This window comes from Glossina fuscipes, unplaced genomic scaffold (genome assembly GCF_014805625.2).
Source record: "Glossina fuscipes isolate IAEA_lab_2018 unplaced genomic scaffold, Yale_Gfus_2 0, whole genome shotgun sequence".
Lineage (NCBI taxonomy): Eukaryota > Metazoa > Arthropoda > Insecta > Diptera > Glossinidae > Glossina > Glossina fuscipes.
In genome coordinates this window covers 17,629,803-17,657,735 of record NW_023998414.1, presented here as the reverse complement: position 1 = coordinate 17,657,735, position 27,933 = coordinate 17,629,803, and the positions used below count along the sequence as shown (strand labels likewise).

General features: G+C 33.9%; 1 protein-coding gene across 5 annotated transcripts in view; it reads left to right on the top strand.

Moving 5' to 3' along the window:
- Nucleotides 1–27,276, top strand: part of LOC119644699 (hemicentin-1) — a 162,622-nt gene extending 135,346 nt beyond the window's left edge. For all 5 annotated transcript variants that reach the window (XM_038044425.1, XM_038044404.1, XM_038044399.1 and 2 more), the window contains 7 exons: nt 10,090–10,198; nt 15,996–16,073; nt 16,181–16,413; nt 19,249–19,462; nt 22,522–22,699; nt 26,131–26,267; nt 27,039–27,276. In XM_038044425.1, the coding sequence (XP_037900353.1) occupies nt 15,998–16,073; nt 16,181–16,413; nt 19,249–19,462; nt 22,522–22,699; nt 26,131–26,267; nt 27,039–27,142 (942 nt within the window). In that variant the 5' untranslated portion in view covers nt 10,090–10,198; nt 15,996–15,997 and the 3' untranslated portion in view covers nt 27,143–27,276. The remainder of the gene's footprint in view (nt 1–10,089; nt 10,199–15,995; nt 16,074–16,180; nt 16,414–19,248; nt 19,463–22,521; nt 22,700–26,130; nt 26,268–27,038) is intronic.
- The last annotated feature ends 657 nt before the right edge of the window (nt 27,277–27,933 follow it).

Genomic DNA, 27,933 nt, shown 5'->3' with positions numbered 1-27,933 from the left:
AACGAAAAAAGTGTCAGAGTGGAAAATAAGAAAAAGTAAAAGAAAAGAAATTGAAAAAAACAAAAAGTCGAACAAACCATCGGCCGTATATTATCGACCGCATCATGTTTGCCCTGACAACGATTCTTATAATGAACGCTGCATTGTCTTCACACCGACAAACACAGCTATAACACACGATAACTGAAGTACAATAAACGACGAGAACAATATTCCCCCCCCCCCCCCACCTTCACCCCTCCTGCTTCTGCTCCTCCCCCGAGCAATCAGCAGGCGGCGCGCTATGTGGTGGAGAAGCCAAATAAAACAAAACCAAACATTTCCATCTTAAAATACGCAGCAAACATTGTTTAATAGAAAAAGTTTTAAACTGATGGTCGAACATGCATTCATGTCAAGGCCATATTTAAATTAATGGAAAAAACGCGGCGGTAAAAAGAGGGTCTTACTACTCGGAAAAATGAAGCCATTTTAATATTATGTGCATAAGACAAGTAAGAGGTGCTTTTTTTCCTTTCTTTTTTTTTTTTTTTAGTTTTTTAGTTTTTCTCTTTTCTTTTTTATTTTTTCTTTTTTGTTTTCCCTTTTCTTTTTCTTTTTTTTTTTTTTTTTTTTATTACAATTTTATATTTCAACAAAAGCGATGTTTTGTAGTAAAGCAACGTCTAAAATGAAATTGATGACGGTGTGTTGTTATAAAGTCTGAAAGAGCTATTTTTCATGTCTTGTCATCTTGTGGCATGACATACATAAATAATTTATGTTAACACATTTCATATTCATGCGCTTTCAAATGAAAATAACATTTTATTGAAATTTTATTTAAAAATGTGAATATCGTGTACAGGCAGCAATGAACATTAAACGTTGATGATGACTGTAATTACCGATGCAACAAGAACATCTCTACATATGTTCGCTTGCCATGCATGCACATTTGATAGGCGACGCCAATGAACGATATACCTTTCCAACTTAAAAAGTCATCAATGGCGAGCACCTCCACATGGAATGTGCTAATGCCGCTCCCAAAACCATTTGCAGTATAATACTTGTCTTTGGAAACAAGAGCGAACCGATTCTTTTTTTCATCTTTTTTCTAAAGTTAATTTTTGATAAAGCCCCTCGGTTGTTTTTCATCTCGAAAGAGAATAGAAGGGCAAATGCGAAGACCAATTTCTAATGTTGTAGTTGCGGACTAATGTAATGTTGTTAAAATTTTTTTTTTTTTATAGTTCGCATTTAGTTAACTCCGGAGAAAAATTTCGACATTTTTTTTTTTTTATTTTTTTCATAAATTTCACCACGATTAAAAAGACTCATAACGGTTAAATTGTAATAGCAGTTGTATCCGTTTACTTTAAAAAAAAAAATCAATACATATCTTACCCTTCCTATATATACTCCAAACTTTTTTATTATACCCTGCGCCGCTCGTGACGCAAGGGCCTATTAAGTTGGCAACACCCAGAAGGACTTGGGATAGACCCCCCACTTTTTATCATACAGATGCAAAATCATTTTCTGAATCGCTATAAGCTTGTCCTTCCGTACGTTTGTCTTGTCTTCAAGGTACATGGCCCAATTTTTAAGATATTGTGATGAAATGTGGTACATCGACCTGCTTTGGCCCAAGAACAAGCGCTATTGAAAATGAGCCAGATCGAACCACTTTTTCCACCATTTTCCCTGTAAATCCAATTTATGAGTGACTGCTTAAGCAAAGTGATGTAGGGAGCATGTCCCACTATAGGGTTCTACTTGTTTTTGGACTATCTAATTGCTTACACATTTTTCCGCCATCTCACAAATACAAGCAGAATAAATGATTGTTAAATAAATAATTAGTATATTATATGAATTTTGTAGTGTTTCATCAATTTCAATCAAAAGTAAGCATCAAATATATTCTTGGTTAGCGTCTGTCGCACACGAATCTCTCTTGCTTTAAAAGATGTCTGCTTACCATTAAACATACACTTCCCCTTCAATAGCTGAAAAGTTAAGATCTTAGCTTTTGGACTTGTATGTGGATGATATTCATTGATTTGATATATTTCCTCCTTATTTCAATGATGTTTTTACCTAAAAATTAACACAACAATCCGTTTGACTTTAAATGGTGAATGTTTCAGATTTGCCCTAATGTGAGGGCATTTTTCTCTTGCTTGTCTTAACCCTTTTTTTTTCATTCTTTTTGCATAAACAGAATAATAGATTTTTTTGCTTTACTCCCCCACAAAAAACGTTGCTTGTTAGATAGATATAATATCTGGTATTCTTCAACAGGGCACACTTGTGTTGTATTTACAATGTCCCTCTCTTCTCAAAAGGGACAGTTAATTTCGTATTATAAAAAAAAAAAAAAAAAAAAAAAAAAAAACTAATTAGTTGACATAAACTAAGAGAGTAAATTGCTGTCATGTAGTTAGTAAACAGAATTATTTAAATCGGATTTTATCAAAATCATTTATTTAATACCGTTACGTTAGTTGCATACAACTTTATTTATTTATTTGTTACAAAAAAAAAAACAAGATGGGGAGCAAACAGCGCGCTGCCATAATGCATGACATGCCACAATATCTAGAAGAAAAAACAATAGATTGTAATGTTTTCAGGAAAACAATACGTAATTACCATAAGCTATTTAGTGTAAGATTATATTTCGTATTCACGCGCTTTCAGTGAGTTTTTGCTTCTCTTACAACTTTTTGTCTTCCATATATAACGTACGTTACCACATCATTTTCTTACTGCAATTAAGCTAAAAAAAAAAAAAAAAAAACAACAACTTGAAGAGAATCGTTCTATTGACGCTGTCAACAGTTGCTTCTTAAGCAAGCAGCCAAGTCCTTCTCTCTGGACATATAACAAGACGTAGATATATACGCTGCCATAGTGGAGTTACTACAACAAAACAGTTTTAGAGCATAACTCTCACACGCACACGGACCGCAATACACGTATCCAAGGAATGACGTTGCCGCAGTAAGTGTTACTCAAAAAAGGTACATACCCTCATACAATTTCTTCTTTAACGGAAATTTGTAAAAAAGGGCGGGTAAATTGAGTTCAGGTAAAAAGCGCTTTTGGTTCCAGCAATTCCAGGCATATTGTCTATGCCCACTTTTTCTTTTATAATTAAGGAAACTTTAACATTTAAACATTTGAAGGCATAATTATTGCATATTTAGTTCTTCAAGGTATTAAACCATTTCGTTTAAGAAACAATTGAGAACGTCATAGATTGCTCAACATTTTACACCGAATTTGGGAGAAAATTTAATGATTGCTCCCAAGGTACGCCATCCCTACCTACACGCTTTAAAATTTCGCTTTGGTAATAACAAGTTGACTTTTCCGAAATAAGACGATTTCAACTAAACTCGCTCATCACCGAAGCATTTTGAAGTGATTGTTCGCTTACGAAAAGGACGGATGACCCAACACCTGCTTTCTCAACTTAATACAAATACAAATGCATTTCTGAACAATATAACTAAAAACGTCTAAAATAGTTGTCTGGTCGGGCAAAAAGTTCTGATGCAAAACGAAGCATTACGGATTTATTTATTATATTAGTAGAAATGTTTCAACCTAAACCAAACTGCACCGCTTTCCTAGACTTCAAAACCCGTAAAATAATTTCCCACAATAGTTTTTCTTTGCTTCACATCGCGAAGCTATTTACCTCCGCAAAACAATCTAAGCACATGGTACACACATACGGAATCCCAAGTATGTCCGCAGTGTACACGTAAACACACAGTTTAATATGGCATCTGTGAAGGCTATACATATATAATAAAAACATAGCTAGTTGCTGTTCATCTCTAATAAAATAAATTTAAATTTGAAATTTGTTTCGGAATCAGTAACGTAAGTATATAACAAAAGCAGTCAGTAAATGGGAAATTTAATCAAATTAATTACAAAATAAGCAGAATTTAATTTTAATATATATAAAAGTGTGCACCAAAGATAACTAAATTAAACTAAACTAAACTAAGTATATGTTGTGTTAACTTAAAATTCAAAGTAAATTAATAGTGTTCCCGCGTAACAATATTGAGCTTGTGATGTAAATAATACTAATAAACACAGTTGGGGCTTTCATTAACAACCTTGAATGAGGCTAATAATACGTGTAATACACGTTGTCTAATCGCTCTTTGTATAAATTTCCCGTTGTCAGCGCAGCATTTGATTGAATTTTGATTTTAAAATGACACACTCTCTCTATCTTTATCTCGTTCTCGCTCTCACTCTCGGCTGTTTTTCTTTTTGCCTCTCTCTCTCTCTCTCTCTCTCTCTTGCCCCTCAGCACATTTAGCAACGCCTCGGCAATAGAAAAGATTGCTAGCCACCGTTTCATTCAGTGCGTAGGGATTTATCAAGAACATATATATCTTCGTCAGGCTAAAGAGATGCATATACTGAAAGAAATGACTGGTCGTGAAATTTAAATAGCCAGTATGTCAGCACCAAGAATAAAAATAAAAAGAAGAAGAAAATTGAAGAAACTGATGCTCGCGCCTCGATCATGAATTGATTTAAGCGTTTTTTTGTTTCGGCGACTCCTCATCGTTCAAGAGATCATTCAGCCAATTGCCTTTATTTGTGACATACTTTAAATAATATTTGAATATTTCTACTAAAAATCTAGATCGAAATTTCTTAAAATTTTTTTATTTATAGAAATGTCCGAAAAATGTCGTTCCCTTTAACTTATACGAAAACTTTGCTTTCAAATCTACCCTGTAGACAATGGAAAGAAGCATTTATTCACGAAATTTAGTTTTGCGACCGTAGTTGTTGCTATAAGCAATCATCTGAGAGAGAAAAAAACAATCTCACATATTTACACCTAATCGTATATTGTTGCCACGAATGCCTCTATTATAGGCGACTAATGTATAGTTAATATATTGGGCGACTCGTGAAACCAAAACAAAAATCGATTTCTTCTCTTTGTACATAGAACAGTACGGAACAGTAGAATTCAATACATTTAAACTCTCAGTGATCTCACGAGTTGCTATTCGGCGGTATGCTTCAATTAATGCCGACATTTTGTCTTTATCAGCAGCTTCTACTGACCTTCCACAACTTCATGCAAAAGCGTCGAAAGGAATCTTTGCAAACCAGTTTCGGGACTGACATCCTGTCCCTTCATCACCTCTATACGCATCCAATAGTTCTTTCCCTGCTTGGACATCATTTTCACCTTTTCGCTTGTAATAGAGTAAGCCCTGCTTTCGACTTTCCGTATTTGGAAACACACCAAGTGAAAGCTTTTGCGCAGAATTAAAACAAATTTTTCCCACACAAGTATTATGATATCAGCTCTCAGACCGCGCTTCTTAAATGTGAACTTGGAGATGAAAAAATTGAAATTAAATGCACTGTTAGAAAGAAACGAAATAACTTTCCGTACAAACCGATATTTCTAGATATAGATGGACGGATAGGAATATATGCAAGAGGAATGAATATATCCATAAACAGCTCTAATAGTAAGAATTTTTAAGGACAATACCATTTACTCAACTCGTTACCTTAGGATGCATGCTGAATAAATTCTGCGATAACGCTAAAAGGAAAAACTGTTGGTAGAGAAATAACGTATGTTTGCACGATTCCCTGTATATACTTGTTCATTAAGTACTCGATAATTGAGTTTGGAAAAGTATCATCTCTGTCCATAAAAACACCTTAAAATTTGAGCGTATTTCTCTATGCCTCCAAGTAAACAATCGAGCCCTGTAATGCTTGCCCAACTATTGCCTGCAATGACATGGTAGGGTGCCTTAGTTAAACTGCTTTTAGAAGAAGTTTTCAGCCTCTTTCTCCTCTCTCTCTCAAAAGATTTCTAAGTTTTTTCAAACGCTGCTTATCATTCATGCAACAATTGCATATTTACCGTAGTCGGTGCAATCCACTATTACTTTTTCGAAAAGCGACAACCGTACTCATGTGATATAACTGACACTCGTCGTGAACGATGAAAACAAAGTTGCCGATCATCTTAGAAAAGAGGGACGAACGAGAGATTTTAGCACTTGCTTTGCATCACTTTCATTCGTATGCGCACATGTTGCGCTATGCATTGCATAACAGTAATCCGTATGCTTAAGCTTATTTTTTATGTAATATGTATCTTAATTTTCTCCACTTTTAAGCGGGTCATTGTAATGGCCGTAACGGCCATATACGTGAACAACGCAAATATAAATGAGTCAACTGTCAAAATGGCGACATAAAGTCTTGTCAATGGATGGCAGTTACGTGCAAAATGACGCGCATTCTTAAGTGAATAACAATTCGACCAGCGAAATAAGCAGCCTTTTTAAAATGCACAACAGTGCGATGAAATTGAATTAATTAACGAACGGACAATTCGCCTCTCCGCGTACATGCTCTCTACATTTGAAGTGTGTGCATATTAAAGAAAACAAATAACTCTATAAAATGTATCCGCGATAGTCTATGATGAGATGTAGGCACACGTTAAGTAAATGTTAACCATGGCATTCAGATTGTTGAAAACCGCGTAAGAGAATGAGAAACGTTTATATATATCAACGCGATGCAAATTATTAACATACATTATGAACACCCAACAGAAGAACTTTTTTTTTTATTTCTATACATACATGTATCGACGCGGATGCAAATTATTAACATTCATTATTAACACGCAAAAGAAAATTTATTGATTAACATTGATTTTCATTTCACTGCAGCATGCTGAAGAGCATGCTATTCGCCTGCTTATACTTGAAATATTCTGCTCTCGCCATCTTAAAGATATAAATGAATTATTTTATATGTATATATATATATATATATATCTACTCGTGATAAATTACAAAATTTAAAAGCCACTCAAAAAGATTATTGATCTTCAGCGTTCACTGCCCAAATATCAACTTATCCAAGGGCTGCTGAAAACACACATCATACCGATGATCCCATAACGTGTACACACAAATATTCTGGATCGTTGCGTAATACGTAATACGAGAAATGAATTCGTTATTATAAACATTAATTCCCGTTCCAAAATTGACAAACATAATTATAAGATCGATTCAATAATATATGTCTTATTGAAATGTAAATGTTACGTAGAGGCAAAGCCTTCAAAATAATAAAATTATATCACATATTTTTCAATTTCACTCTTGCGTCAACGCAAATTGAAATTGAAAAATTTTAATTCATTAAAGAAACAATTGCATTACAATTAATTTATTTATTTATTTGTATATATGTATATATATATATATATTTTTTTTTTTTTTTTTTTTTTTTTTGATCGCACATATATAGGTAGAGACTGTTTTAATCAAGGTTTATAGACTCAAATAACTTCATATCACGAGACATTAAAAGAAATAATTTTTTTTTTTAATCACTTACATCTACTTCCCGCATTTCCTATTAGAGGAAATCAACTTTTATTTACACGCAGGGGCACATTGCGATAAGCAGATAAGAAGCGGGGATGACGCGACAAATAATAAACGCTTCGTTCGTTTAAGTTCCCTGGATAACTTGAATCTTCGCTCTCCTACTCATCTTCAGTACCATTGCATATGCAATGGAGGCACCGTATCCAAGGCTCCGTTATACATAAGCACCTAGAAAATAATTAGTTGAAATTGAAAGCAAACAAAAAAACTTTCACCTAGAGGGCTTCTTGAAGAGCGGACAAGACAAAAAAAAATCGAAGAATTCGAAAGAAAACTTTCGAATTTTGTTATCAAACGAACGATAAAAAATGTTCAAAACTTATATTAAACTAAGCAAAGCCATTAGCGGAAGGACTGCAACAACAGAAGTATCATTTTAGTACACCAGACAACTGTTAAAGCTGAACTTCTTGGAAATTTCACCAGTAGGTGGTTCCACAAACTATACAAGAAAACTCCCCGATCTTTAAAATTTCCGAAACGCTAAAAGTCAACATACGTTCATTTCTAAAGTTTGGATATACTTTTTCTTAAAAGTTGTTTTTGGAAGCAGGCGTTATCATTAAGTCTTTTATGCGTTTATAAAATACACTTAACTCAGTATTTCGGGATATTATAGATTTCTCGTATCCTTTGAAACCCTTATTCAAAAACTTGAGAGCAGAGAACCTCAGATCGAACGTAAGCTTCTTCTGTACACAATTCCACAACATTTCCCATAGACTCCAAAGATTGAACAGAAAGCTAAAATTTAGGATTAAAAATCCAGAAAATTAATGAAAACTATTGACTAGAACGGATGCCGAGAAACTGGGCTCAGAGGTTTTAAATAGCATAGTGAACGTGGCAAATAAATGGCTTTCTTTAATCTCATGTATCAATGCATATCAGTGTAATTACTTGGATCTCCTGAAAGCGTCATGATTTCCAGATATCTTAATTTTTGAACCCAAGAAGTGAATACAAACAACATTTTTTATTTAAAACCCGCAATTCGTATATTTCTCCACCACAGCATGGCTTTCGGAAAGGGCGATCTACGGTCACCAATTTGTCAGAGTTTACTTGTCATGTTTTCAAGGCTTTTTCTAGTGGCTCTCGCACAGATGTAATATACACTGATTTAAGCAAAGCGTTCGATTTGGTTAACCATAATTTACTTATCTTTAAACTCCAAGCCTTTGGCTTCCCGTTCTATTTAGTGAAATGGATAAGCACTACATCCTTCAGGATTCTGTTTAAGTTCATCACATCGGATGAATTCCCCGTGACATCTAGCGTGCCTCAAGGCACCCACTCAGATCCCATTTTATTTAATTTACACATTAATGATATCTCATCGGTGATTAATTCCAATCAAATCTTTATGTGCGCTAATGATGTGAAACTGTTTTCTTCCTTCTCTCTAGAATCGCAATCAAATCAGCTTCAAAGTGACTTGAATAATTTCGTTGCATGGTGCACTTTGAATCTTCTGAAACGAAATCTCAGTAAATGTAAGAAGCTTTCTTTCTCAAGAAGAAAATCGTTCATTACTCAGTATTTTATTGCTTCGCATAAGTTGGAGGACGTCGATACGTTCACAGATTTAGACGTTCTATTTGACCATAGATTACGTTTTAACTTGCACATTGAACTCTTGTTAAGCAAAACTAAGTCCGCGCTTGGTTTTATAAAGAGGTGGTCGAAAGAGCTTGATGATCCTTACATTACTAAAAGGTTGTACATGTGTTTGGTTAGACCTATGCTTGAGTATGCCTCTGTTGTGTGGTCTCCTTCATATAGGTGCTATGTAGATTCAATTGAATCTGCTCAAAAGCAATTCTTGTTGTTTGCTCTTAGGAATTTAGATTGGGATCCGATTGCCTCTCTTCCCCCCCTATGAAAATAGGTTTCTGTTGTCATTACCGTCTCTCGAGAAACGTAGATTTGTTCTTGGCGTTTCTTTCGTAATCAAAGTAATAAATGGTGCTATTGGCTCGCCTGCATTACTTGGTGGAGTAAGCTTTAATGTTCATAACCGCTTCTCTAGGCACTTTATCTTGGTTAAGCTTAGTCAATGTGTAATATAATTAAGAGCTGTTTAACCCGCTCAGAGTTGTTTGCAAGTACCTAAATGATGTCTATCACTTATTCTCATTATCGGACTCTTTAAAGTCTATTAAAGCAACATTGCTTAATGCGCCTAATTTACCTATGTCGTACTTAAACTCGCTCCTAACCTTAAAAAGTCACGATGAGTCGAAAATTAATTGTTGTTAACTATTATCGGTTGCCAATCTTATGCATGTTTGCGATGGCTTAAGGGTTTATTTGCAATTTGGTCCTGTACCGTTTGTGGGTGTGGCTCTAGGCCAGTTATGTGCATGCTTTTTTTCTTTTTTTTCCTTCTTATTTGTTTTATTATACTTATACTAAGTTTTAATATTAATTAATTTAAGATTTACTTTAAGAGTCAATTGAACGCGACTGTCAATTTATTTTAGTTGACTTTCTTGCATAAGTAGAATAAACAAATAAATAAAGAAATAAATAAATAAACTCTTTTTACTTACAAACTACGTTTATTTTAAAACTTAATAGAAAAAATTCATTTTTCTTTTTGCAGACCAGCTATGTTTTAATACATTACAGAGTAGTATGACGTTAATCCTAGTTTGCTGTACAAATCGCATGCAACTACATGTAAGGCCAATTCAGTAATGGAACTTTCAACGGTGAGTAATAATTGTTTTATGCCTTTCAGCAAAACTTCTACACTCAGATATGTCCTCAATAACAGTAATTTGCCTCGTTTATCGAAAATGGACAGATTGGGAGAATTTTATTGCGTTCTTGAAGATTGCTTCTATGCGTTATAAAGGCATTCAAAAAGAAATTAAATTTTGATACACTAAAATATTGGGTAGGCGTGGCCAATTTTATCTATTTTCGTACAAATACTACAGCACCATGAAGTACACGTTCAAATTTTTGTCGATTTATCTGTTGTAGTTTATGAGTAGTGAACAAACAAACATTTTTTTTATTCCTTTCAAAAAACAGGGGTGTTCTTAGCTTACGATGTACACTAGGCGTGCACTTCGACCGATTTGGCCTATTTTCAAGGCCAGCCTGCATTCATTTTTGCGGTCAGGTGAATTTACAGACGGACAAACGGACATGCTTAAATCAATTCAGATTTTGATGCTGATCAAGGATGTACATACTTTGAGCGGTCTCTGAAGCTTCCGTCTAGGCGCTCTGCAAACATTTTGACAAAATGAATCATCGAAGGATGAGGGGTACAAAAAGAACTATTTCAAGTCATGCTGTGAGCTTATATATGTTTCATCTAAGCAAAGCTAGACTATTTCACCCTGTTCTCGATTTCAAATTCATCGGCGCGGTTTCAATGAGTCCTGTAAGGTATGATTCGAAATCATTCAACTAGATTTCCACTTCTTCTTCAAAGGAAGTAATAAAAAATATATAAAAATTATACATTTTTTGTTATATGCGAGGTAATGATAGAAACCTGAAATTTTGCACAAATATTTCCGGTGAAAAAAAGTCTACAACATCTAGAAATAGGAAAGTGGGGGGTAGGTCCCAAAAAACAAAAGTTGACATGCAGAGTTTGTGCAGAGTTTTGCGAGCTTGAGCGCTTGAACCTGTCAAAATGACGAGTGCGGTAAGTCTAGTGTTAAACTTTAGTAGCTTCAGTTTAATGCCCATTTTAGACAAATTTTTACCTTGGTCCAATTCCACAAATCCTACCTGTTGACTTAAATGATAAGTCATCACCTGGTTTTTTATGCTCTTCGGTATTGGAAAAATGATCTTTTAATTTTATTGAAATTCCATCAAGTTGATGTATCGTGATGTTACGATTGGTTTTCATTTCAATTATAAAACGTGACCGTTACAGAAAGAAAAAAACAATAGTTCCGGAAACTGCGACAAGAACATCGACTTTTTATCTCTCCTTGTACGCCATCTCTAAAAAAAATCATGGATATGTATATATATATATATATATGTATATATATATATATCACAAAATTCTTCATGTACAATTATATAAAAAAATCTTAAGAGAGCTTAACGTTGATTCAATGTAAATAACCTTTAACTTTGATTCCACATTAAGGAAATTCAATGTATTCGTTTACGTTTCTCCAGAGATGGGATAAATAACGAGCTCGGTACCATTTTACCGTATGTGAATGGAACGGAAGATATTAATTGCGTAGGCAATGACATCTCATCGAAATTCTAACCGCTAAACGAATTAGGTTATGAAAGCATAAGTGAAGCAAGTGGATTGGCTTTCAATTTAAAGCGTTTTTAAAATCCCATATATGTTTCATTGTGTTCTTGCCACAATGCCATCTCTCGTAACAGATGGAGAAGTTTGTCATATGAATTTATTAAAAAAACTGCCCACACATACAGTATTCGTAACTATTAGCGGCAAAATGTAAAGGCGTAAGGTATTTACCTCATTTAACCATTTAAAAATTTGTTTGCAAGAATCCAACAAATTTTACTATTGGCGAAAGCCTTGGAATACATCAAAAATAAAATCTACAAAAAGTAAAAGGAAATAATCCAACAAGATGCACTTGCATCTCAAAGAAACGTTGTAGGGAAAATGTATGCCATAATAGGAAAATAAATTTCTAAACTGTAGGTTAACGGTTCTCTCTCTATTGAAAAAAGAAGGAAATTTCTTTATTATAATATAATAGTTAAGAAGAAGTAAATAGAAAAGTTTTATAAGTGGATGTTTATAAAAATGGAAATAACGTGCTTTGTATAAATTTTTTACGCAGCACTTGTTCCCCTTTTGATGATCTTGAACAAAGCCTTCAAAAATTCGAAAGCGTTGTAAGTGTTGAATAATAACTTTAAGTAGACATTATTAATCGAGCATTTGATGCTTTTGAGCCACTCTTAGTTCGCTTATTCCCCTTCCATAATGATATTGCAATAAGAGAGTGTCCTACGACTTCCCCATTTTCAAGGCAATACGGTCCACTATACAAGAGATAGACATGCCAGCGGATATATTTCAAATTTGAAGACAAGGTTATTAAAATAGCGGTCGCCACCTGAATCCCGTGAAATGTCCACATCGAAAAGTCACGAACTGCTTTGTAAACTAGAGTCATTTGTACGCAAACTACGATTGAGTTTAAATATTTTGATTATTGTGGATAAGCTTCTAGTTAGACACAACCCGTTCCTGTCTGTCTGCTTATCATTAACACGAAGCATAGAAACACTGTTTAATTTCTTCTACAATATGCACAGTTTCGCTATGACATATTTTGAGAAGCTTGTAGTTATTAATTAAAAGAAATTCCTTTGGGTTTGAAAATCAAGCTCTCAATTTATTCCCAATGATTCAATCTGACGTTTCGAATCGAAAAGTCTAATACTCAAGTTCAAATGTATGAATAAAATGGACCGATTATTAAGAATTCTCCAAGATATATGCGAAATTTGTACGAAAGTAACTTCTGTCGATGAGAATATATGTGTGTGTTAGTTTCCAATGTCCCTTGAATCATTAGTTAAAGGAACGTGTACAAGTTCTATCAGAAGTAGAGCATTTTATTTCTGGAAGCCACGTTATATTTTTCGCTAAACAGTTAGAAGAGAAATGCTACAAAAAATTCTATTCTCTACGATTCAGCTATCCTTGCGGCATTGCCATATCGACATATTGCAGATAAGCTAGGTTTTTATAGCAAAAGGCTGAAAAAGAGAATGAAATGCAAAGGGTTTATTTACAATAGAACGGTTAATATATGCGTATGTCCTTTCATTAGATCGCAACTTACTATCGCTACCTATTTCACCTTATTTCATATAATTTTACTTTGTTCATGTTTGCTCGTAAATGAAACGCATTCTCCCCCGATTAAAAATCGCACAATTGCATTCGAAATAGGGGAAAATGAAAAAGAAACGAATAAATATTTTATTTTTAAGAAAACGAAGTAGAAAGAAACCTATGCAATCATCATTAGTATGCATATGTATACATGCTTATACATAAATTCATCCATGCACACAATCAAACATTAAAGACCTTTTGCTCTCCTGAAGTATGCTTAACATTTCTTAATAGATCCTTCACAGACGTAAGTGCATAGATGTGTACATTCATACGTAATAACCTCTTGCTATGTCTACAACTAAATTTCATTCTTACGCTTGCTGGCAAGGGGTGAATATATTTTATGCATTTTATTTACAACATCATCCCAGATTCCCTTTAATAAATTCGATCTAAAACATGTAAGATGATTATCTGATGAAAATACAGATTGTACGCAAGGCCCCGCAGGCTATGTTTAAGGGGGAAACCAGGAAGCATTTACATCTGCTGAAGACGTCCTACATTTTCAAGTTCTTTGAAGAGCTTTCTGTACTTTCATTTTTCCTCCAAAGCTAATCTTTGTCAATATGTACAATTTATATCAAAAAACTCGAATTCTTCATCCATCATAATAAAATTTTTTAAGATTATTCAATAGAAGCGCAAGGATTTAAACACAAATTTATATCTGTATACTATGATTAGTGATCCAAACGGGTATATTAAACGCTGTTTTTAAGAGCTTAATGCCACTGCGACTACATTACGAAGCAAATTGAAAGAATCGAAAGACTTTGACGTCTCGAAGTCAATAAGATGGCAAAACGGCAGGCCAGACAACTAGCGAAGATTTCGGTTTATTGCAAAAAAGTTCAATGAATGCCACTTATTATGAAGCTGCCTATGTGTACGTGTATGTGCATCAATGCCCATTCCAAATATAGCTCAGTGCATAAAATAGAACTTCCTCTTCCTGATGTTGAATAATTATTTTTTATTCTCTTTAATTGATGACAAGTTTCAACGTGCCTGCTCATGCATTCATCACGCGATGAATGCTATATAACAGATACACCTGTCGATAGAAGTTTAGAAAATCAATATTCCACGTAGTTTACATTTTTCCAAAGTTGACAACGGTTTCATAATGCAACAATTAGCAAGATGGTCTAAATTATATATATTGGGACCACAGCTGACAGCTTTTGTTAATTAACTGCGATACAACAAATTTATTTAGCACCTTTGTGCATACATTCAACACAGCACCGGAAATAGTTCCTCGAAAAGTTCCTTTGAAACTACAACGGGAGACAGTAGGTTAAGTGGGTAGTCGGTGGGGTATCGTAACAGCCTAAAAAAAAGAATTTTTTTAGGAATTTCTTTTTCGATAAAAGGAAAAGTAGCAGAAGATTATCAAGCATGCCTTCAAAAACATTAGAAGAAAGAAATTATTTTTGAAAAATATTGAAAAATGGCAACACGCTCAAGGGGCTCTGCGCCAAGCAGCGCAACTAGTCCAAATTCAAAGAAATTAACTAAATCCTTATATCTATTGACACAAGTAGAGTTTTCTGAAAATATTGATTTTTGTGTGCAAGAAAAAAAGACACTGGTTTATTAATAAATGTGAAGTGCTTCACTAGCGAATGTTGTGCTGAAGTTGCAGCACAAACTTCAAATGAAAAGAATGAGAACTGCCTGAATTGTTGAACCTGCCTATTTTGCAGTATTTGCCAAAGGCCGTTCAGCTTTCTTGGTCCGGTTAGCGTCGACTTCAATTCACATAGTGTGTAATTGGGTACCAATATCTTCCCAAACTTGATGATGATTTTTAGAATACTAGCCACACGATCATTACACTTGCTATGTCCAAGATATAATTTGCTTTCGGTAATGCATTTCTTTCCATCTATTCTAATGAATTCAAAGCGTTTATTATGCAAAACAACAGTTGGTTTCTTAAAAAATTCTCAATGGTCTAGGTATGACGTCAGTTAATAGAAGAAATTTCCTTATAATTATATAATATTTAAGTCTATTGCCTTAAAGATCGTTTTGAATTTTTGTTTCGGATAAGTATGTCGGATAAATAATTTGGCGCGAGCTTTTCAGATTCGATGTTTTGCCAAAGGCATTTTACACGAGGCAAGGTCCTCAAAGTTGATCATGCTACGGAATATTTTAGTCGATTAACCAACAACTAACACAACCACCAAAGTCTCGGCTTCAAATCGCAAGTGTGGCCGAGTTTACTTTAATGGTTGCTATAGCGAGTGCTCAGTCCGCGAACATATGACACTGCTGCAGCCATGTCGCTATCCCTTCCCCTTTCATTATATCTTTCTTACACGAATAGGGGACATCGCCTGAGTAACTGCGTCATGTTATTGAGAAAAAAAAAAGAGAAAAAAAACAATAGGAATTAGTATTTAAAGGCAATATTGATCAGCGCGCTGCAAACGTCAGAAGAAAAGTGATTGCAATCTCCTACTGCTGCTGTACTGTTACTGTTAATAAAAAAGAAGCGATTGCGCATATTCTTTAATATATTTTAATATATTTTTTATTAGTCTTCTTTTATCTATTTTATAATATAATGTTATTTATTGATAGAATATTTACTCAATTTTTTTTGATAGCTATGGAATCAAAAGCAATTTGGTTATTTGCAATAATTTATTCAACATTGCAACATATCGGGTCCTTTTCATCACCTTGTAAGTGCTGACTTATAAATCTATCTATCCGCATGTCATTCAGTTAAAATAAATATTTATTTTTGGTTCTCTTTTTTCTTCTCAAATTTTTGATTTATTGCTTGCAGTGAAACGACCAAGAGCCGGAGATCCTTTCGACACATTTCCAAAAAACTTTTGGCAAGAGTTCTCGTCACCATTCACAGATACACCAGAAGATGAGGAATTGGAAATAACGGATACAACTACACACGAACCATTTCCATTCTTTGCCGATCCATACACAACAGTTAACGTAAGCACACAACTGGGATCGAACGTTTTCCTGCATTGTAGAGTAAACGATTTGCAAGGAAAGACGGTAAGTTTTACAGATAGCACAGCCACTCACAGAGCAAGGCACATATCAGTATTGAGGAAAAAAATTTGCTTACACACTATATATATGTGCAAGCACTTATACAACGATTTTTATGTGTTCATATTTGTAAGCGTTTATTTTGTGTAGATGTTTGTGAAAAACTTGCCTTTTTTTTTTTTTTACTTTGACGATGTGCAGGCAAGTGCCTGAGCCTGTCGTAGCCTTTCCATTTCATTTCATTAGCAATCCATCAAAAAGAATTGCATATTTCAACGTGCAACCGCTTTCATTCACGCATTTATCTTAATATACAAACACGTAAACGCACATGTCTAACTATTAGGAAAGCCAATCGAAGCAGTAAATACGGAAATATTCGACGTTATTGAAAGACACACACAGTTCTGCTTGGTGATATCCCACCAATGAGAGTAAGTAATGTATTAGAAGATATGAATTCCATCAGTGCCGTTAATAATGATCAATGGGCTGATCAAGACGGAGCGTTTTCATTTTCGATTTTTAGATGGCGCGAAGAAATATCTTAGACTATTGATGAAAGTTTATCTCAAAATTCGAATTAAGTTATCACATTCGAAATAAGTGATAAGATCGACGTTGAATTTACCATAGATATCTAAATGCACAAGTCCGAAATGAAAGCATTGTCCCAAGTTGCTATGCCTAGATTCTTGATCCCTTTTCAATTTTATTATTTAAGGGATAAGCACGCCTGAAATTAAAAAATAGAAAAAAAAACATGCCTATGCTATATTCAAAGCATTTTCCAATAACACATTTTTGTTTTTTTTTGCATCATGCGAGAGTCTTTATCTTCAGAACTATTCATTACTCGTTATGCATTCCCCAGGGAAAATTGAATTATTTTTTGTGGGATGATACAAATAAATCAACTTTTCCTAAGCTGTTTTCGTTTGTTTTGCTTTACGTTATATTGTTATTATTACACGGTTACACACGACAACACAGTTGTGGCCATAAATAAAATCCTGTTGTTTTCCTGTTGGAAGTATGCATAGTAGTTGCCGCAAAGAAGGCGAAACTGCTGAAAGCTTACATTTCCCTCCAATTAAATTTTTTATGAATTATTAACTTGAGATTCTATGAAATACATTCATATACGTCATATACGTGCCTGAAGGTTTTTCAATCTGTTTTTATACTCTATACCGCTTGTGCTACAAGAGTGTATAAAGTTTATGACGACACAGAAGGCGGAACGACTTGCACTAGATTCGCCTTTTATTATACCGATCCATTTTTTATTGTGTAAAAAGTAATTCTGAAGCAATGAAGCTATGTTTGTTCATGTTCCTATGTTCGTCTGTCGGTCTTTACATCTTATTTTACGATATTCAACCTAAAGGACGCAATTTTTGAGATATTTTCATGAAATTTGATACAATGATGTGTTTTCACGCAAGGACCAACGCTATTGGGGATGGTACGGATCGGATCAATTCTTCGACCGCTTGCCACACAACGCCTTATTTTGGACAATCGTTATATGAAAAACGTTCGGTGACCTAAAGTATTTAATGGTGGGCCGTGGCCCTCTGCAGTGTTTGTTGCTTGTTTTTATTATCAAAAAATAAATGATGCTTTTACCCCAGATAAACCTTGGATGAAAACTTTCCTCTTAAAGGACTTAATGTTTTGCTAACGTAGCAACAGTGACGGGGAGGTACTACTCAGGGAGACCATGAATCATCGACTGAGAGAAACAGCAATCAGAGAGATCAGCGCATAGAATTGACAACACATCCCAGTAGAGTTCATTCTAATGCCCGCTTAAGGTCATTGCCATATTAAAAATGAAAATAGCATGGCCATCGCGTTTTTCTTAATCGCTCAGTTGAATTACATTGGCTTTTATCGGTTACGTTCCTCAGTTACTAAATGAGAAGCTCGAGTAGATTAAAGAAGCTCGTAGTAGATTAAACCTTTCTAGTTCGTCGAAGAACGCTTACTGTTATGACCAGTTGTAATCAAAGTTGAAGATTGATTAAAATTGTCCCATACTGTGTGCAGAACTTCAATTATCATAGCCTATCCATTTTTGATGAGCGACTCTAATCGATGACTTTCAAGCGGTTTTTTTTTCCATCATAAAGAACCAATAAGACGGATTATTACGTCAAAGGAAAAAACTCTGCTATCTAGTGCTTCGACGGGATAACACATACTGTGGATTTAAGTTTAAAGACAGACTAAAGATATAACTACGAAAGATTATTCCCTCATATATCATAAGCTTTTGTTGAAAACATTTCAAAACCTCAATCTAGATGTAGGATCGCTTTGGTTCCTTTACACGTGAGCTAATTAAAACACTGAAATACAGAATGGATTAAATGTGAAAATTTAAAAATGCGTTGCAAACAAGCGGATTTCAATAAAGTCCTCCTTGCGAATATCAAACAGGCTCACATACTCACGAAATGTGCTGAGGTATGTTCCACTCGTTAAGGTTTGAGATATTTTTGTAGACCAAAAATACATTTGAAATGCAAAAATGAAATTAAACGAAACAAAAAAGGGGGTCGGTCGCCTTTGAGTGACTGCTCGCTAAGAATTTCCTTCTAATGCAAACACACTTTAACTGTATTATAATACATACATCTACATACATGTATAAAGAAAATGATTCTCACCTGTTATTGTCAATTATTCACTCAATTATGTGCATGTTACCAATGAATTAAAGCATACCATCTGTAGTTTTGAAGGAAAAAAATGTTGTTTTTGTGTTTTCCATCGCGGATCGGTCGCAGTATTATTGTCATTAAAATTTTTCGTTTACTTGATCTGCAGGTGTCATGGATGCGACGAAAAGGCGACGACTTGGCGCTCATCACATTCGGTCGTCATACGTATAGCGGTGATTCAAGATATTCGCTGGAGTTTGAAGAGCCAAACGATTGGAAACTTTTAATCCAATACGCCAATGAACGTGACGAGGGTCCTTATGAATGTCAAGTTTCATCACATCCGCCACTAGTATTATTAGCCTACTTAACTGTAATTGGTAAGTTTCATGACAATCAACCTTTCGCTATGTCCACTCATATTCATACGTAAGTAGTGCGTAAAAACATACGAATCATTCCATGCACACGCAAAATTCTCTTATTATATATGCGCATACATCTGCATCTGTGTCTGTGAGTGTATAACATGTCATAAATATGTAAGTTCGTATATACACAAAACAATTTTATAGTCACAATAACGAGCGGTTGTTAATTCTGTGAGAAATTGTCTTCCCCCATGATACATTCATGACGTTTCAAACAAGCTTGAGCATAATGCTGTTATTGCCACATATCGGGATTTGATGAGTGCCAATTTTTTCCACGTCCACACATTCGGGTAATTTGTACACATGAACAAATGTATGGCTTGATCCAAACTGCCAAACTAATGCACTAAAAGTCAAAACGAAAGAATGCATGCAAAGAATGCAGCAGCGGTTCCAAGTCATTTGCAATGCAATCTCTATTGTCACACGAACATGTGCGGATATGAGGAACGAACTCCTTAAATTCTGGACATTGCGAACGCATTTTGCGACACAAATTCAAAGCATTTTCAATTTTACATCTACCATCAGGTGTATTGTTGATTAAAATTTATTTCTATCTCATTGCCTCATTGGGCATGTCCTCTACCACCTCTATATGATAGTTTTACTTTACCAACACTCTAAATGATCTTGACATTACATTACAAAATGTATCTATTAATGTTACTACTAAGGTAACTTAGACGTTTACGTTCCTTCCAGATTTTCTCACCGCCATACAAACTGTCTGTATAATCCTGTCCGGCTTTCACCGGGAAGTGTAATGTTTTTTACTTGATTTGGTTTTGTTGTTGTTGTTTCTGGTTTCTTTATTCTACGAAAGGGCCTAACCAAAGAACCAAACCTCTGCAAGCTAAATTCCCTACGAAATTTCAATTTTTTGACATATGAAGATTAATACTTCATAACTTCACTCCTTGTGTACGATTTTGCCCAAAAAATAGACTTAGTTGATCCAAATTTATCAACTGAAGATTTATATCAAATTACGCTTATGAAACAATTTTCATCATAAAATATCAAAAATTTGAAAGATTTCCCTTGTAGAGATTTATAATTCATCGAAGACTTTATATGGGATGGAAACCAAAAAATAGACCAACAGAGTCCAAATTCGATAAGGTTAATTTCTTCTACACTTTATTGATTTTAGCAGACGGTTCAAAAAAATGCCTCACCCGATTCAAATAGGTCGCACAAATTTGAAATGTCGAAACACTATTAACTAGCGATTTTTGGCGCGAAATTCTAACAATTGCAAATTTTTTCAAACAATAACTTTTCAAAATTATACGTTATGTGGAGAGTGGTCGAGAAAGTGGTACGATGCAAACTATTTTCGAAAGCGTTCGTCCTTGAGCCGAAACACGCCAGTGTACCAAATTCCATCCAAATATCTCAACAATTGCGACCTCTGGGGTTGAACAACAAATTGCATCTGCAGCCATCGGATGGACAGATGGACAGACAAGCTTAGATCAATTCAGATAAATATAATGAAAAGTGAGTCTCTGGATGTTACATACGGAAGCACAAGCTTGATATACCCCATACGACAAGTGATGTAGGACAGACAAAGCCCTCTTTTTAGATGATCGCATTCACGGAGTAATTAATATTCACCACTCGTTTTTGCACGGTTTATCAAACCAGTCCAAAAATTGAGAACATTTTTTTACAGTATGAAATTTTATTGCAAATGCCTGTGGCGGGCGTTATTTTTCACCGTCTGCAGCTGACGTTTGTCCGCGTTTTGAAATCACGATTACGACCTCAAAACGTCATCTATTGTATTAAATATGTATACAAATATGATATAATATAAGCTTATATATTTATAAATATATTTATGTATATTTACATATATATATATATATGTACATATATGTAGCAATTAAATGCTATATAGGGTAAGGAAAAAACTTCATGGCATTTATTTGCCAAAATTCAAACAAAATTCAATTCTTTACCAACTCCACAACTAAGCCAAATAACTTTTATTTCGGTTGATAATCTTTTGCCATTCTTCCATTGCATAACAATTTTGACAGCATTGACGAACTTTAAGAATTTCTGGGAACAAAATGAACCACATTTGATTATCATCGGCTTCTTCTGAAGTCAGATTTATACCATTAACAGAGCTCTACACAGAGCAAAACTAATAATGTTCGCAAGGACAAGGTACGTACTATATGGTGAATACATTAAAATGCTTTTTTATTTTAGAAATTTTCGCTGATTTCCCAAACTCAGCTTCTTTCAACTGAATAATCAAATGTCATATATCTCTTATTATTTTTACATCCCATGCCACTTGCAGCGCAAGGATATGTTTATGCAATCCTCACTCTACTTTCCTTATACCACCAATCGATTCAGGATCGCTTTTTGAATCGTTTGCTAATAGAAGAAAGAATTTCGTTTTGTCTTTTTGTGCATTAGTAGAAAATAAAACCCATTGTTGCTTTGTATTTTTGAGAAATACTTCTGTGCAATAATTGGGTATCAACAAAAGGTAGTCCCCCCGCCACGTCCTCCCAACTACTTTATGATGCTTTAAAGTCTCTCTATTATGTCTACTATTTTCGAAGCAAAAAGATCGATTTGCTTCGAATTATTGCGATCATGAACAATTTGACGTACCTGCTACAACGCATATTATTGTTCCTTTTCACAACCATTTCCCAAAACGTTTTTTATATAGCGCGTTAATAGAGCAAAAGCACTATTGGAATGGTATCACTATGTATCGTACGGCGTGTACGGAATTGAATGGTTGACAAGGAGATAAATATATGAATTTTGTGCTTCGAATGTTCATTCGTTTTATATTCTAAATGTTACGATTTCATTAAAGGGAAATTTCTTCAAAAAAAAATATTCCTCGATGCGTTATATAAAGTGTGAATGTTTATGCATACATTTACACCTTCTAAGAGAGAGAAAATGTTTGCTTATTTATTTGTACATTTTCCCTTTCACTTACATTTCACTTGCAGTTCCTCATGTGGAAATACTTGATGAACGTGGCTCCACTACCCCCGAAAAGTATTACAAGGCAGGCAGCACAATAGAGTTACAATGTGTAATTTCGAAAATTCCGCAGCCTTCCTCATATATAACTTGGCGTCACGGCACCCGCATGCTTAACTATGACACCAGTCGTGGCGGCATTAGGTAAGTTTGTATCTGACATGGTGACATCTCTCGTGCACCAACGAAACCAGAAACAAAACAAAACTGTCAAAATGGGAAATTAAGTTTAAATTGAAAATGACTTAATACCACAAACAAGTGGTGGATGGATGAGTGCCTGCTTGAGTATGCATAGATTGTGCGTTTGAAATGCTAAAATTTTGAAATCATTTTACGTTGCTCGATGCCTGCGAATGTACAGCAAATGTACAATTAGTTCAATTCAATTTCACGAGAGGCATTTACAAAAATCGCTTATTCATTTAAGAGTATACATTATAATAATCGAATCAGTCATTCGCCAAATCAAATGTATCTTCCTCTTCTCCAATCTTCTAATCTATAAAGACGGTACTCTTTCAATGTTAAGATGTTAAAAGACTTTCGAAAGCTTCTTTTATACAAAATTGGTCGATGAAAATGAAATACAAATGCAAATTTACGTAGCAATGCCAACAATCCATACACACATACATCATTTGCAAAATATATATTATATAACATATAATGTATGTAAAAGAGGGATTTAATCTTTTTTAATAGGCTGCAAAAACTACATATGTAAATAATCTCATTAAAATAATGAATAAAATTTACCAGAAGAAAATCAAATAAATAATTAGTGGTTACTGGAAAAAATTCTTTATTTAATTAAAAAATTCATGTTTTTAAACAATTTCAAGAGCATTCGAACGCATTCATGCATACGCGTATAATAGCCAAAATCCAAATTAAAACAAATAAATAAATAAAAAAAAAAAAAAAAAAACACTATAATCGACCATTCACCTTAAACTAATACATCAAAGGTCTCTGCAAGTGAATTATTGTGTGTACAAGACTATAACATTAATATAAGAGAAATGATAATTCTTGAAATTTTGAATCATTAGTACATTGTCGAATCAATTTACACTTCTTTCCTCCTCGGGTCCCCTTATTTACCATATGAAAGTGCAATGTTAAGTGTTAACTCTACCATATATTGGTCTGTTCGAAAAGTTATTTCAAAGTCATTTTTGTTGGTCGAAATGAAGAACGCTTTCCTTATACCAAATAAATATATTACTATGAACGATCGCATTCGATGAATGTAATCTCGCAACGATGCTGCAAATTGTGTGTTATTTGTCGGTTTGCATCAGTTAATCCCATCATTTTGTCCTCAGCAGCTTCAACTGAACTCCTAGGACTTGGTAAATTCAGAGGACCAGATTTGACACTGCCTTCTTTCAATACATCTTCTTCATAAACGCTTGAATGCCATTCTTACTTTATCCATAGTGAAAAGCTAAAATACGTTTTCGACTCTCCATAGCCGGGAAAGCACCAAACAACACCTATTCCGCAGAATCAAACAAATCTTTTCAAAACCCAGGCGTGCGTGAATTTGACTGTGAAAAAATGCAATTTTAATCCACTGTCGGAAATAAATTCCCGATGAAAAATTTTATTTATTATTTTTGAAAGAAAAACAACAGCAGAATGTTGTTACTGCAGATGAACTGCAGCGGTAATATGCATCAGTTTACCTGTAAAATCAGTATTTTTCTAACATATATGATGTAATGCATTTTTTTGCTCTTCTTCTTCTTTATATTATATAAAATATGATACGCATATGTTACCTGTTTTTATAAATAAGTTTTGTTGTTGTTGGTTGATGTTGTTACGAGTTGACATCAATCGTTAAAACCAACATATATCAAAAATATGTACCGATAATGTTAACATCAGGGGTATATTCATGCTTAACAATGTCAAAGCAGGCGTCAAGGAAAGCTTGTTTACAAGAGATTTTTTTTTCGTTAGTTTATAGTGAGAACAAGTTGCTGGTGAAAGCAATCGATCTTAAACTGTCAGCAAGAGATGGGTTCGTTTTGTACTTGGGAACTTCCCAATGTCACAAACCATTAGTTGACTTGACTTATTTGTACTATCGTTACGATAGACCATGCAATGAGATTATACCAGATTATTAAAATTAACTTCTGTGAATCATTACACCAGACTCCAGTAAAAACGTTGCCCTGCATTGTTTAGCACGATTGAGAAAATACCTTCGCTTCTCGATGAAAATTGAAAAATTGAAAAGAACAGATTTTCCCCCGTATTCTGAATAACATCTGCACTGCTAGGGCAGTAACCATATACCAGCAACGTTGAAACCGGATCTGTTATTTTTATGGGCTTTCTTTAGCATTCAGTCGTTTAAACATAAATGTGGAAATTGCAAAAACCAAGACAGATTTCCGAACTACTCTACGTGCATGGCACTGAACTTTTTTATTATAATAATGGAGTGTAGTGCAACGGTATAAAGAAGAAAATTTTACGAAAAATTAAACGAAAAGTGCATGGAACATGGAACTAAATGTAATTGTACTATTGTTACTCAATATTGCAGAAATAAAGCAAAGGTAGGGTAATATATTAAGTTAGTGCGGATGTATGTATGCAACACACAAAAGGACTTGTGATACACGCACCTTTTATTATATCAATTGATTCAGCATTACTCTCTAAATCAGGTTAAGTTTGTCTGTCCAGCCGTCCGTTCGGTTCTCCTTTGCTCAACCTAGAGGCGGCAGATTTTTAAGATATTTTGATGAAATCTAGTACACCGATATATTTTGTTTCAGATCGGAGCACGTTTCCGATCACTTCGCATATAACATCTCAGGCGTATACTTAACGATGAATATTGGTTTGCAAAAAATCTATTTACCTTGTTGTTTCCCTCGAAACGATTCTATGCCTTTTTATTTCGAAATCCGTGTTATTTTGCATACATGTTGTGTGCATTTGCAAATAGCATATGTATTGTCCAAAAGGGAGTTTAAATTTTTATTTAGAAAACAATTTAGATTCTGCAACCAATTAAATGATTATTCGATTGTACAATCATTGAAAATTCACATAACCTACCTCTCCACAAATATTTACTTTTTATTCTTATTTTAACATAGGATTTAATATAAAAAAAAAATCAAAGTTAACGCGTTGCATTTACGTGACTGCTATAGAGTTTTAATTAAATGGCTCTCATACTCCACATAATTCCGTTAGTTTTTATGCAAACATCGAGAATAGATGCATTTGGCTTCCATTCCGTTGCTTTGTATGCTTCGAATATATAAATAAAGTTCTTTTCAATATATATTTACCTATAAGTATGAATGTGTAAGTGCGTGTGTCTATCTATTCACACAGAATTGTTCGATAAGCTAATATTATTAAAATTTCTCTAAATAATATTTTCCCTTATTTTGTTTGTGTACTTTCAATACTTTTACTATTGCATAAGTTTTGTACGGAACCAACGCTGTTGCTCCGTTTAGAGTTTGCTCTTGATGTGATCTGTTTTCTTTTTAAATATGATTTTTATTGTTATTTTTTTTTTTTTTTTACAGCGTGAAAACAGATATGCTACCCGGACGTGCATTGAGTCGTCTCTACATAGCCAATGCCAATCGTCATGATACAGGAAACTATACGTGCATGCTGGGCAATGATATTACTGGCACTGTTATTGTACACGTTCTCAATGGTCTGTACACATATGCAAATATTCTCCAACTTACATACATATCTTTTAACAACTAACCATCACAAATAGATGAAATCAACTAACGAATGGAATGAAATTCATTTCAGAATATTTATTTGAATATCCATTTTCTATATCGAAATTGTGGGCGTGTGAATGCGTTAATATGGGGTAACGATTTTTAATAAAAATCAAGATAATGTTTCTGTTCAGTTAATGTTCTCGACATGTCTAAGTTATTAGTAAAACCGCATTAAAGATTGAAAAATCTATTTGCAAAGCCAAAATAGATAAAATTGAGACAAGTATGCCTACCTATACTACGTAAATAAATTACAATCTGAATTTCTGCAAAACCTATAATAAGCTAAATGGAGGAGCGAACGGATATTGTCCAATCAACATAGACTCTTAAATAAATTCATATATATATTGATTTTTAATCTTTTATTCCTTTAAAAAGACTTCTCTCGGGTCCTTCTTTTCTTCCGCGTCCACATTCCGTCATCCTCATTTCAAAATTTTTCCATGTTTCCTAATGCCTTATATCACCTACTCTCTACCTCACATTTTTTATTTATTAGCAATTATAATAAAAAAGTCAATGATACCGACCCGTGTGTGGATGTAACGAAACCAGAGCGGAAAGTGCGCGAAATGTTCTTTGAAAATAAAAACAATTTCCAATCATCCTTCCACGTATATAATCGCTTTTTATACACACTATTCGCATGCAATATTTTCATAGATGATCTCTTAATATTTTTACAGGAGAAGAACCAGCTGCCATGCAACACGCATCAGCATCCTTAATGAGACCCATACTCTCGGTTGTGTTATTTGCAGTATTTGCAGTAATGATTTGTCGACGATGACAACATACTTTCTCTCTTACGTACACACATGAACGACAAACAAGTCTATTATAAGTAACATTCGTATAGCATAAGGCATTGGATATTTCATTAATAATCGGATATTTGATAACTATTCAAAACAAAGAAATAAAAAATATAAAAAAAAGAAGCAAAACACGAACACGCAAAAACCAAAAAGTCAAAAATCAAAAAAAAAAAAAAAACATAAAAACAAACATAAAAAAAGAGCAGCTACATAACAACTGAAAATCGAAATAGAAGAAAAATACAAAGTTTTTTCATTTACTTCATTTAAATGGTTTCCCATCAAAATTTGGTTATTTAACACTTTTTACATGTTCGTGATGATGTTTATAGTCCAAATAGTATATTTTTTAAAAATAATAATACATATAATAATAATGATTCAATAATTTAACGGGAAACTGAAACGTTTTTGTGGTCCACTTAGTGTTACGATTGACAAGCAAAACTTATAATACAAAGAAAAGAAATAATTTCCTTTATTTTATAAACATATTCCTTTTCAAGTAAGATAAACGTGCGCGTTCTCTAGTCACTTTCTCGTTACAAATGTTTTCTTATTTCTATTTCGATAACTTTTTTATTACACTTTATTTACTTAATTAATAATATTCTCGGTTTTACGTTACGTACTAATTAACAGGAAAAATTATACTTCTGTTTTACATACATATATATATATAGCACTGCCATGAAAAAGCCGCCCACATATCGACAGAAACTAGAAATTATTGCTTGTTAGAAAACAATGTTTATACATATAT